Here is a 12,811-nt window from a genome sequence, read left to right on the forward strand (position 1 = left end):
GTTTAGCTCCGTGTAGAGTTTTATCAAAACTTTATTTGATAATGCGTTTCAGAAAGTAAAACGTTTTTCCAATGGACTCTTGAACCGCACTGTCTTTTTTCAAGATAACTATCAATTACTTGTCATAGTCTGCACTGTGATGAATGTTGTTCTGTCTATGCAGTGCATGTTATTAATAATATATTCATATTGAAGCTCTAAACCAGTAAGTGTCACACAGAGTGGGGAATGAGGTAGTCAGAATTAAACCCAATAAGGGAAGGATAGCCCCAGTTCTTTAGATCAAGATCACTTTCCCAGAATTATGGTATCCCCTCCCTCTTGTTCCCAGGGAGGATAATTTATGCAGGAAAAAGAAATACTGTATCTTTTGAAGATTACCTGTCCTTGGAATACAGAGAATTTGCCATTTTTTGCTTTGAAGCAAAACCCACATGGCATCTTAACCTGGCCTCTCAAAATGGTACCTGTTCTTATATTAATTGATTTGCCTGAGCTAATAAAGGATTCTGCAAGAAAATAATACCATGTTTACATACACATACAAAGAGAAAACTTGTTTTTACTTAACATCTTCATATTTTGAGGTTTCATCGAGGTTCGCAGCATTTTATTGACATGAATTTTTTTAATGAAATATAAATAGAAATAAGAGAACTGACTAAGTTTTCTCATGATCCGAAGTATCTCCCTATGTTTTTCTTTATTTATATAGCAAAATATTTAGCTATTCTCTATTAATATTGATAATCTATAAGCCTTTTTTGGGGGGATTCTTCTTCTCTCTGGGAATTTCGCCGTCCTACAGGTTTTCTTTTACAGAAGCTCCAACAAACATTAGAAATATCTTAAAAAGCTTGAACATACTTGTAATTGCATAAAACAAAATGTCTACGGATATTCTTACTGGATCTGTTTTGCTATATCATCATGTAAGAGTATATTAATATTTTTGATATTCATTTTTTATAAAATAGAATAGTAAGTTGATATTTCTTTATAAAATCACGAGACCTACACCATGAACCAAAGATTTTCTGAGATTTCTATTTATTAACACGAGACTTGGGACATGACTAACAGAGAAAAATGAGGAGTAAAATCATACTCCGGGTCACCATGTGTTTAAGACACGTGTTGTTACTTGATGAATAAGTCATCGCTTCCACTAGGTAAACTATATTCAGATAAATGCATCTGGTTAATAATGGAACTTTTGTTTTGGTGTTAGATTCACTCCATGGCTCTGGGCACTTACGAGGGAGAGGTACTACGAGCAAGAGCGGTAATGGTAGCAGAGACGTAATTGGCCACTTGGGAGGATGGTTCGCGCCAGGTAGAGACCGCTACTCGTGTCCACCAACTAATGCTGGGTTCCAGGAATGACAAGGCCATGAAGGCAGTCATGCGAACTTCATTGTTTTCGCCGATATTTTCAAATACTGGTAACAGGAGGTCAAATGCCTGAATGAGACATATCTTTATTATATCCTTCATAAAGTAAACGAGGATAATATAGTGATGTTTTAAAACAATATTATGTGAGTGTACACCACTGCAAGATTGCTTCATTTGTTGGTAGACAAGTTATTACTATAAAAAATATATATAAAGCACTTTAACATATAGCTTCCCTAGAAGGAAGAATGACTTACCACTTTATAAGCAGTTTTAGGAAGGTACAAACTACTGAGGCCCCAGATAGCATTTATTCTCAGTTGTATGTGTTCTTTTTTGATGCCAAGAACGATAGGCTTAAGAATGTCTATGGCTTGAGGAGCGCCCAGATTTAAAATGGCTTGCAGGTACACAATTCTTTTCCAAACAGGAAAATCTTCATCCTGATGTAAGAGATATATTAATCACACTAACGATAACTAGCACCGATAAATGTATAAAGATGCATGCAGTGTATGAGGAATACATATTTAGCAGACGTTTCGCTGTGCCATCTTATTAAGTGGAATGAGGCTAAACTCATGAAAGAAGAACTGTATAGGCGTGATTGCCTAGAATCTTTCGTAATATGTCATAGGAATACTGGAAATTGTAGCATACCTCACTTGACTTTACCACATCTGACTTTCCTTTAACTATATATATTCTCTGATATTATATTTGTTGTTTGGAAATAACAAAGACATTCGTCATTACTGACGAAAGATTCTGACTCACCTGTACCCCATGTATCAACACTGGGAGGAAGCTGTTCAAGACGATATCTGGGGTACACACGTGCTGAGAATAGCAAGTGTTGTCGTTTAACTCTTCTCGCTTACCAGAGGAGAGACACAGATCTTTCGCCAGCGTAGCGAGGTTCAGCAGGGCGGTACATTTGACTGTATCTTCTGTATAATATTCACGACGTCCTTTTTCAACATCCTCTTCCCATGAAAGTTGTTTTACAAGCTCCTTCAAGAAACATACGAAAAATAACTCGTCAATGAAATGCGTTTAATGCAATAACAATTGCAATTTTATTCATTATAACAGATATTTCACTAAAACTTACGGGCCGAGTAAAAATCTTACGATGATTTTGGGAACAAGCAGCCGATTTTTTACACTTGTGTGAATAGTATCGAAGAAATTTTGGGCAGTTGCGATATTCAATTTTCTGAAATTGGGATCACTGATCTTGTCCAGGATGTAGCTAATGGCTGGCTCAGTGCCAGCCATGACCAAGACGTTATACATGATGCTTCTGAAAATAAAATGATTGAAAATGATTTATAAATTTGGAAGCACTTGTACTCATTGGAACGCAGGCGAGAGACATAAATCGTAATCTACATATGAAAAATCCTAGAGGGACTGGTCCCTAATCTACACACAGAAATCAACTCTCTACGAAAGCAAAAGACTTGGCAGGTGGTGCAACATACCCCAATGAAAAGTCTGGGCGCCATTAGTACACAAAGAGAAAACACAATAAGTGTCTGGGGCCTAAGGCTGTTCAACAGCCTCCCACCAATTATAAGGGAAATTACCAATAGACCCCAGGTTGTCTTCAAGAGGGAGCTTGACAGATACCTAAAGTCAGTACCAGATCAGCCGGGCTGTGGTTCGTACGTTAGATTACCGGGAGACCTGGTCATGGACCTGGCCTCGGGGGTGTTGATCCCCGGAATACCCTCCAGGTAGAGTCCAGGTAGACCTGTTCCTGCCCTTCTTTTTGCTTCATTTACAAGCGTACATTTATTTAAAAATAATAATATTATGAGAAATCATTTTAGGATGAAACTGGAAAAACTTAAAATTACAAAAATATATTTTTTAAAGTAGAATGAGTGTGATTATGCTACTCGATTTACTCTAAAATCTAATCATAGAGAAGAGATCATCATTTTCTTGACGGAGTGCTGCTAATAACTGTGACAGTGGAAAGAACGATTTTTCTGCATAAAATCTTGAAAATTTGCATTAAAATATGTGAGCGGTCAGTATTAAGTTATTGTCATGATTATGGAAAAGCAATCAGTCCTTATTGGTCATAAAGCGCCTGTGGAATAAGATTTATCGAAGGTAATCCTGATTTGATTCATGGAAGGGCCTGAGGGTAGGACCAGTTCCTTGAGTAAGGTAAACTTCATCAGCATCAAGGCACTTCCCTTGAAAGGGTGACTCATCAGAGATTCACTTACTGTTTCCTGGCTTGATGTTCACCATGTCCAATCTGGGAAAACACGGACTCGATCTCTGGTCGACTGAGAAAGCCTGCGGCTTCAACCAAGAGTTTCAGTTCCTTCACCAGCGGTTCTTTGCTGTATGGGAATGTTGTTGTTCTTTTGGCTAATACGTCAAGGTGACTGATGATAAGATTCTGGAATGAGTGAAATAATAAGGATTACTCTCATTTGCCTGCATTTTGCTAGTTAAGAGCTGTTACAACATCTCAGATCATAACGAAACCTCCCCTGAAAAATGTATCCATTGCAGAAGGAATTTACAGATTTGCATTTTATTTAATTTTACGTGGCATACATACAGGGATCAGGAACATGTTCTTGCGAGAACATGTTCCAAACGTGAGTCAGTCGAGGGATGATCAAGAATACCTCTCTCTCTCTCTCTCTCTCTCTCTCTCTCTCTCTCTCTCTCTCTCTCTCTCTCTCTCTCTCTCTCTCTCTCTCTCTCTCTCATTCTAACAAGAGACAGCTGAAACCCAGTGTCTGCTTATCTTACCTGGATTGCGCGTACAGCTCACCTGGATTGAATGAACACTTGAATAACATAAACACCGTTTCTGAACTTCAGGTACAACTCGCCTGCATTACATGAACACCTCACAGTGACAGCACGAAAACCTGTGGCCCACCTCACCTTGATTTTGGTAATGCCTTGACTGGTGATGGGAACTCCGGTAAGCACCTTTTCCAAGCTGTGGTGACTTACTTGTCCAGGCTCCTGTTAGCAAGACATGCTCTTTAAATATAATTTTACACCTAATTTTATTACGCTTGTTTTTATTTCTGTTTTATTTTAACAATATACATGTGAATTTTTTAACTGTTGTTAAGCAAATTCGCTCTATCTTGAGTCTGTCTGGAAAACATCTGGTGTTGCTGCGTTACTGTTATTCAGAATAAAATAAACAGCTGTCAAACACTTGTAATAAAATCATTATCTCTATTGCATATTAACTATATACTATCAATATATTATCTCATGTGTTATTTTAGTTTGTTTTTAATAAAATTGCTTTCTGTAATCACCCCATTATTATGTTACCGACATTTTAAGACAATGTTATTAAAGCAATGCTGTGGCTTATTTCCTTTATTACGGTAAATGACATAAAAAATAACTCTTAAATAATCTGTCCTACATCTTCTGTCATCAAAACAAGAAAATTCACCATCCAAGATTACCTGTGAGTCGGTGACAAGATGATCAACTTCATAATGGAAGGAGTTGTGGTTCACAGACTGGTAGTCGATGGTAAACACTTGAGAGATGCGTCGTACTGCTCTCAACTCCAGCGTCTGCAAGACGCAAAGTTGTGGTGTGAGGTGATGCTGACGCATTATGCAATAAGACGCATTATATAAAATTATCGACTAGAGAGACAGGGTAAGAGAAAGCCACATTACCTGGTTGGTGAAGGTTGTGATATGTTCTTCAGAAACACTGCTTGTGAACGCACTAACAGAACCCTCGATGAGGGCGTACTCGATACGTATGTCTCTGTGATTACCACGGAGAAGGTAGGTGGCGATGGAGGTACGACGGATGCTGTGGTCAGTATTCGTGTTACCGTGGATCTGCAAATGAAAATAACAATAATAATAATAATAATAATAATAATAATAATAATAATAATAATAATAATAATAATAATAATAATAATGATAATGATAATGATAATAATAATAATAATAATAATAATAATAATAATAATAATAATAATAATAATAATGATAATGATAATGATAATAATAATAATAATAATAATAATAATAATAATAATAATAATAATAATAATTATAATAATAATAATAATAATTATTATTATTATTATTATCATTATTATTATTATTATTATTATTATTATTATTATTATTATTATTATTATTATTATTACGGGACAACGATAAACCCAAATTATATCCACTTGGAGATACTGTGAAAATTATCTACGCTAGACTGAAGGAGGTCCTTACCTCCCATTTAACAAGATCTTCACAGGAATCGAAATCGACAGTTCTCGACAGGTACCAGAGTGTGTTGTCGATTCGGTCAGGAGCTGTTAACTTTTCCGGCGATGGCGTCTTTGTGCCTGTCGTCTTTGTGGTCTTAGAAGTGGTCTTGGAACTGGTCTTGGAAGGAAGCTTTGATGATATATAACTGAAAAATAATGTAGTGCTCGGGACTGTGATAATGTATTTGAAAATAAAGGATATATCTAGTAGTAGGAATATTGCTTTTAATGCTATAACTTAGATGGCCATACAGCAAAGTTTAATATATCTAACATCTTCAGATGCTGTAACTGAAAGTATTCTGGTCGAAAATCTTTCATCCGTGAATGACCAAAAATTTTTTGAAACCCTTAGGGTGAATAGTTTCATACTTAAAAACTTTCTAGAGCTTAATTTCATTATCACAAGAGGATCAATTAGGACACAGTGATTAAGTTAAGTTAATTTAAGTTAAGTTAATGAGAAAGCATCCTGCAGCATCGACTCTTTCTTCAAATATAGAGTTATCTGTTTACTTGGTCCAACTGTAATATTAGATATACTGGAAGCATTTTGCAAAATCCTTGATATTATAATTTGTTAGATAGGAGGATAATCATAGAGGAGTTTTACTCCTCTATGACTTATTAAATAATTATTATATAGGAATTATACTCTCTCTATCTAAACATGAATTAGAGCCTATTATGAAGTCAATAATCATAAACTAAAGTCAGCTTTTAATTTTATAGCTAAGACACTGAGTTATAGCTAAGACATTGACTTATAGCTAAGCCACTGACTTATAGCTAAGACACTGACTTATAGCCAAGACACTGACTTATAGCCAAGTCACTGGCTTATAGCTAAGACACTGACTTATAGCTAAGACACTGACTTATAGCTAAGACACTGACCTACAGCTAAGACACTGACTTATAGCTAAGACACTGACTTATAGCTAAGACACTGACTTATAGCTAAGACACTGACTTATAGCTAGAGCACAGAACAGAGTACATTTAATAATTCTATATACTTAGTATTTTAGACAACTTAACAGAGAGTCTATTAATAATGAAAACTAATTTTATTACTTTGAAATAATTATTTTCATTAACTTTCTGTAGTAAGTGTTATTGTTTGTTTTGGTTAATATCAACTTAAATCAAATTGAACTTAACCATAATCTCCTAACTGGTAAGTTTTACTAAATTTTTAATTTTTCATCTTGAGTTGCACAAATCGTATTTACAAATTTTGTTGTACATTTAATATTGTTATGATTGTTTTTAGGATATTTTTTTGATGATGGTGAGTAAATTTTCACTGGAAGCTTAGTAATTATGCAGCGAGATACATATATAAAGGGGAAATTAAATATGTATTGTCTCTCTGTCTTTTTCTTTCTACTATCGACATTTCACTCGTCTCGTGATGTTCTTTTCATCTCATCTCACCTGATGGCCAACACATTAACCACTGATCACGAACTTTCTCGGGATGGAGCAGCTTTATCCTTATAGAAAATTGATGGTGCTCTCAATAGAGTTACTGCACTGGTGTCGTGGTATCTTGTAGGTGTACATCTCTTATGATGTGTACATGATCTTCAGTATGTACATATCATAGGAAGTGTGCATCACCAGGACAATGCACGTCTTTAAGGAACAGAGCATTTGAAATGTGCCGGTGTTTATTAAAATGTGCATATCTGAGAGCGGTACATCTCGTGGGAAGTGCATGTGAGATATTTAGGTACAATCCATATGGTACTCCTGTAACAGGTATCTTACCTTGCAGATTCTTCTTCATCTCGCTGAATGTCCTCCTCCATCACCGCCTTCCTCTGATCGGTCTCCCTGGCTGCCTCTTCCTCAGGCAGACGAAACAGAGAATACCTGAGAATGTAGTTAGAAATATTAGCAAACTTAAATTTCTCTTATAGCTACATATATCACCTAAAGCCTGGCTGGTCAGAGAGTTGGTAGTGATTAGTAGACGGAGGATTCAACCTTCATCACTTCCAATACTGAATGACCCAAATGAGTTTAGCCTTTCATGAACTATAATAAAACATGATTAATAATAATAAGAACAGGAACTTCGAGCCTCGAAAAAACAAGTATTCTGTATATGTAAGCAGTATTTTACTTGTAGCAGCTAGGTTAGTAGCAGTAGCAGAGTAAGTAGTAGCAGTAGAACTAGTAGTAGTAGCAGTAGTAGCAGTCATATGTGAAATATAGCAACTTACCAACTGAGACAATCTCCATGTATTCCCTTCTCCTTGGCACTAAAAGTTGACCTGGCAAAAATGTCAACATTCCAGCTTATTGTGCCCTGAGAAACAACACAGAGGTTAATGATACTTCATTTTATTTAATTTTCATGATGAAAATAAAATTGCTATTTATACATGTCTTTATAGCCTACTTCCTCTGCTGATGTATGTATGCTTTCTACGATAACTTTATATGGTATGTGTATGCGATGAGTTGTATTTGCGTTGAGCCGAGTCCTAGCCCATGACTCACGATAATTTAACATAAGATCGATTGTCAACTTTTAGGTATGGGCCCCACACTGAAGTCACATGATTATTGATGTTTAAACTATGTCGTGTATAATCTGAAGGGCTATTTTTTTCAAGTTCCTGAATGACCTCATGAGTTTTCTTAGTCTAGCCAGATACCCATTCAGTTCTATATTTAAGTATTTTATCAATATCAGAGAGTCTTTCCACATCTAACAACATAGGACTATTCAGCGTAAGTTTATATGTACAGCTAAAGGTAAGAGTTTTTTTTATTTTTTTTAAATTCATGTTGGATACTGACGTTCATCACTCACCAAGATGGGAGGAATACCGAAGACCCTCACAAGTGACTTTTTGATATTAGTGATCCACGCTGGTTCCTGGGGCAGTTTCAGGCATTCTCTACCCTGGGAAGAACAAAACAAATCATCAAGCTTTATATTTCAATAGGTCATGAGGTGTTCTGTTGTACTTTCAACTTCGCCACTGTGTGTATGCTTACACAAGCATTATTAATTCTCCCTATTTTTTATTTTCTCTCGATATCTCAAAAGTACCTCAAAGATGTCTTCCTCTCTCTCTCTCTCTCTCTCTCTCTCTCTCTCTCTCTCTCTCTCTCTCTCTCTCTCTCTCTCTCTCTCTCTCTCTCTCTCTCTCTCTCTCTCTCTTTCTCTCTCTCTCCACTCACCGGCTGGTCACCAACATAGTACTCGAAGGGCTTTTCCAGCAGTTCTTTTCCCTTTACCAGAGGATGGTAATGAATGGGCAGAGGAGCTCGAGTGTCACATGTCAGCTCGTCATGGTAGTCTCCGACTTCGATGTTGCTCAGCTGTAAAAAAGAAGAATATAGTGTTTAGTGTTTACCCTGCAGTCTCGGTGACGTGCCGGGGACATCGCAGCTTCGTCGAGAGTCGACTTCATATATAATACTAAAAGACCTTTTTTTTTCCCCTGCCTATGTACACTTGGGAATTAGTTTATCTATAGGTTTAGAAACTTATGTTGATGCTTTCCATTTCTTACTAGCAAGAACTATTTTGTATTGTGGATTCCAATTCTCAAAACATGCGTAACAGTGACAAGTGGTAAGAAAATGTACTTAATGCGGTGAAGTCGTTATTGGTACTATGTAATAGTAAAGTAGAAGGCATGAAAGGCAAAATTAAAACGTGAAGACAAGAATATGTCTATTGCTAGCGACTCTTAAAATTAAATACAGAGACAGTTCTGTAACCCGGATTGCAAGAGGAAACAGAGAGCATGTTTCCTTAGAGTTATAAGATAAATTACAGTTATCAGTAAGATAACATTGTATGCCTCAGTGCTAGAGGTAATGATGATGGAAAGCATGTTCCGATCCTTTTATGTCTGCTAGAATGACTCTACACCTATACACGCCAACCTAGAAATGTGTCTCACTCTATTTATGCCCCTGGTAAATATTTTACATTAGTTGCTTCCCTTGGAAGACAGTCTTAGAGCTCCAGGTGAATGCTACACATGAGCTGCTCCGTTGGTCTACTGTCTTTGAATTTTCTATAGAATGTCTCACACAAAATTCTCTTTCCCTTGGAAGATTACCTTAAGAGATTCTGGTAGAATGTCTAACACACAATACCACTCCTCATAGACGACTGTCTTAGAGCTCCTAGTAGAATGGCTTGCATAAGCTACTCACCTTGAAAAAAATCCTGTGATCGCTGGTTTGTTGGACGGTAACATCAGCCTGGATACCTGCTCCAGCGTACTGGTTCTTAAGGCTTGGAATACCAGAGGCAATCCTTCCGCTGTACCGGTACCTGTACTCCAGGTTAGGATGCAGACCCCAGCAAGCTCCTGCCAACACACAAATGATACGTCAACATCGTATCAATAATTTTGAGAGATTGGTCAACGGAGACACACTTATTAGTAATCATAGCACTTTAACAACACGACTGATACATTTGAAAGAAAACATTGAGATCGGACGACAACAGCGATAACTCATGTATATATATACATGTCGTGCCGAATAGGCAGAACTTGCGATCTTGGCTTAAATAGCAACGCTCATCTTGCCATATAGGACAAGTGAAAATTTATGTATGTAATAATTTCGCCAAAATCATTCTGAACCTAACGAAAAAAATATATTTCACTGTGTTTGTTTAGTATTAAATTATTGTAAACAAATCTAAAATATATTTAGTTGGGTTAGGTTAAAATAAATTTTTCTTGTTATAATAAGGTTAGGTAAGTTTTCTAAGATTCTTTTGGTGCAAAATTATAAATTTTTACATCAACATTAACGAAAAAAATGTATCTATAAACCTATAAGAGAAAATTTTAGAAAGGACTTAATTTTAAATGAGTTCTTGCTAATTGACCAGTTTTACATATTCGGCACGACATATATATATATATATATATATATATATATATATATATATATATACAAGGAATTCGCAAGGGCAGGCGAAATATACACAAACACTGATCTCTGGCTGAAGGAGACTCGAACTTACGAACCTTGGAACAAGGTACGCAGTGCTTTACCAATCTACCCACACTGGACCAATACCATGGAGTCCAGCTTGCGCTAGACTCTGGTATTGGTCCGGTGTGGGTAGATTGGTAAAGCACTGCGTACCTTGTTCCAAGGTTCGTAGGTTCGAGTCTCCTTCAGCCAGAGATCAGTGTTTGTGTGTGTATATATATATATATATATATATATATATATATATATATATATATATATATATATATATATATAAATTATAAGCTCTTTAGTGATTTCCAAAGAACAATGCATCGAAGGACGAGAGGGGGTCACCTAATGGACAAATGCTTCGATTAACAGAGAAATATATAAGAAAAGCTAAATAAGAATAATAAGGTAAATAAAAAAAAAGCGAATCTAAGACTAATCCTAAAAGTAATTTCTAGACAAATTTGATTAAGATATGGAAAAATGACGGTCCATTTAAATCTAACACGGGAGATCTTTCTTTCCTATGTTAGATTTAAATGGATATTAACAATTACTTCTTTTGTTTTAACATAAGACAATAATAATGAAAATTCTACAATTAATAATTATGGAAGACACATTAACATGGTTCTTAAACAAGTAAGCCGCTTGAGAGAAAATATATTTGCAGCACCAAAGAACTTTTGGTTCTTGTAGAGGTAGACAGTCCATCTCTATGTGGACTTACAAGTCCTCTGCTACCTGTCTTTCCCATATACTCCCATGTACAGGAGAGAGACCTTTTGCCGTAAATGTGAAAGATGGCCACAGAATTATTTTAAGTTCATGGTTCACTTACCTAAGATCATCAGGAAAAACAATCCCTTCATGATGACGGTGCTGTCGGTGTGGTGAGACAGACTGCTGGCGTTGTAAAACTAAGGGCTGGCCTGTGTAAAGGAGTGAAGCCACATACACTGCCAGGAGTCCTTATATAACTTACCAGGACCAAGGACACTTGTACTAGAGGTCATTGGCAGCAAGGTCAAGGGTGTTACCTCCAGCCCTCCATTCATCAGTTCAAATTTTTTTCATTGATTTCCACTTAACTACGTTCTTGATAGTTTTAACACATTGATCTTTTCAAATTTTATATAAATATTAAAGAATCTGCCGTATGTATTCTTCTAAATATGTCAGCCTAGAAAAAAAACCTTATGTAAAGAGTACCTAGATAACTCCATCCCTGCTACAAGGAAACCTTCAAGAACTTCTGGAACTATTAAAACCAAAGTGAAATTATTGACAATATGGTCATCGTTCCATTGTAGTAACCCAGTTCAGGTTGACAGATCTCACTACTTGTTTTTGAGAACTCATCCTGTTACACTTGCAGAGGCACAACGTAAAACAAATGTGCTCAGATTTAATGTGTCACTCGACTAAATATTTTAGGTGTTTTTTTATAGTAGAAGCTCCTTTGGCAAGAAAACTTAATTTTATTAACATAACTGATATGCTCGCTATCCGTTTAGCCCGAAGAATGTATTCTGAATAGCAGCTAAACTCAAGGTCTCTTCGTATAAAACAGTTTATTAGTCTACTGTAGCAATGTTATTTTCTGAGTTTTACGTATTGCGAGTTTCAAGTCTGCTGAAGCCATTATTCGTGGCACTATTGCCTGACTATTTCCTATTAATTTTGCTTTTTAAATCTATGGTTGTGCGATGGGTCACTACGTTGTATTCGTCTGCCATGGTTCGGGTACAGGTGAATGGCAGGTTGGGTTTGCCGGTGCGGATGGAGAGGGGTTTGAGACAGGGATGTCCGCTGTCCCAAATACTCTTTGCATGTATGCAGGACCCTTTTTACAGGCTTATTGAGGGAGGGGTTCGGGAGGAGTGTGAAGGGGGAGCTAGTGGTGCGGGGATTGTGGGCTATGTGGACGACACCACGGTTTTGGTGGGTGGGGAGGTAGGTCTGCGAAACGTGGGGAGATTGAAATGTCTGGGGCGGCGACGGGCATGTGAGTTAATGGAGCGAAGTCAGGGTTGCTCGAGGTAGGATCCTGGGTGGGAGGAGGGGAAGGGGGCTTAGGCGAGGCGTATGGGTGGTCTGTTGTGGATAGTCTTAGGAGTTGTG

The 12,811-nt window shown here is 36.8% G+C and overlaps 1 protein-coding gene across 1 annotated transcript in view; it reads right to left on the minus strand.

The window, feature by feature from the left end:
* Positions 1–11,633, minus strand: part of LOC128689692 (hemolymph clottable protein-like) — a 37,880-nt gene extending 26,247 nt beyond the window's left edge. The window contains exons 1-15 of the mRNA XM_070087563.1: positions 11,529–11,633; positions 9,896–10,053; positions 8,906–9,046; positions 8,532–8,624; positions 7,936–8,021; positions 7,478–7,582; positions 5,664–5,847; positions 5,094–5,264; positions 4,872–4,985; positions 4,324–4,407; positions 3,645–3,823; positions 2,533–2,704; positions 2,176–2,412; positions 1,656–1,841; positions 1,259–1,464 (exon numbers count right to left, since the gene is read on the minus strand). Of these exons, the coding sequence (XP_069943664.1) occupies positions 1,259–1,464; positions 1,656–1,841; positions 2,176–2,412; positions 2,533–2,704; positions 3,645–3,823; positions 4,324–4,407; positions 4,872–4,985; positions 5,094–5,264; positions 5,664–5,847; positions 7,478–7,582; positions 7,936–8,021; positions 8,532–8,624; positions 8,906–9,046; positions 9,896–10,053; positions 11,529–11,559 (2,147 nt within the window). The 5' untranslated portion in view covers positions 11,560–11,633. The remainder of the gene's footprint in view (positions 1–1,258; positions 1,465–1,655; positions 1,842–2,175; positions 2,413–2,532; positions 2,705–3,644; positions 3,824–4,323; positions 4,408–4,871; positions 4,986–5,093; positions 5,265–5,663; positions 5,848–7,477; positions 7,583–7,935; positions 8,022–8,531; positions 8,625–8,905; positions 9,047–9,895; positions 10,054–11,528) is intronic.
* Positions 11,634–12,811: the final 1,178 nt, after the last annotated feature.

The sequence above is a fragment of the Cherax quadricarinatus genome, chromosome 22, assembly GCF_038502225.1.
Source record: "Cherax quadricarinatus isolate ZL_2023a chromosome 22, ASM3850222v1, whole genome shotgun sequence".
Lineage (NCBI taxonomy): Eukaryota > Metazoa > Arthropoda > Malacostraca > Decapoda > Parastacidae > Cherax > Cherax quadricarinatus.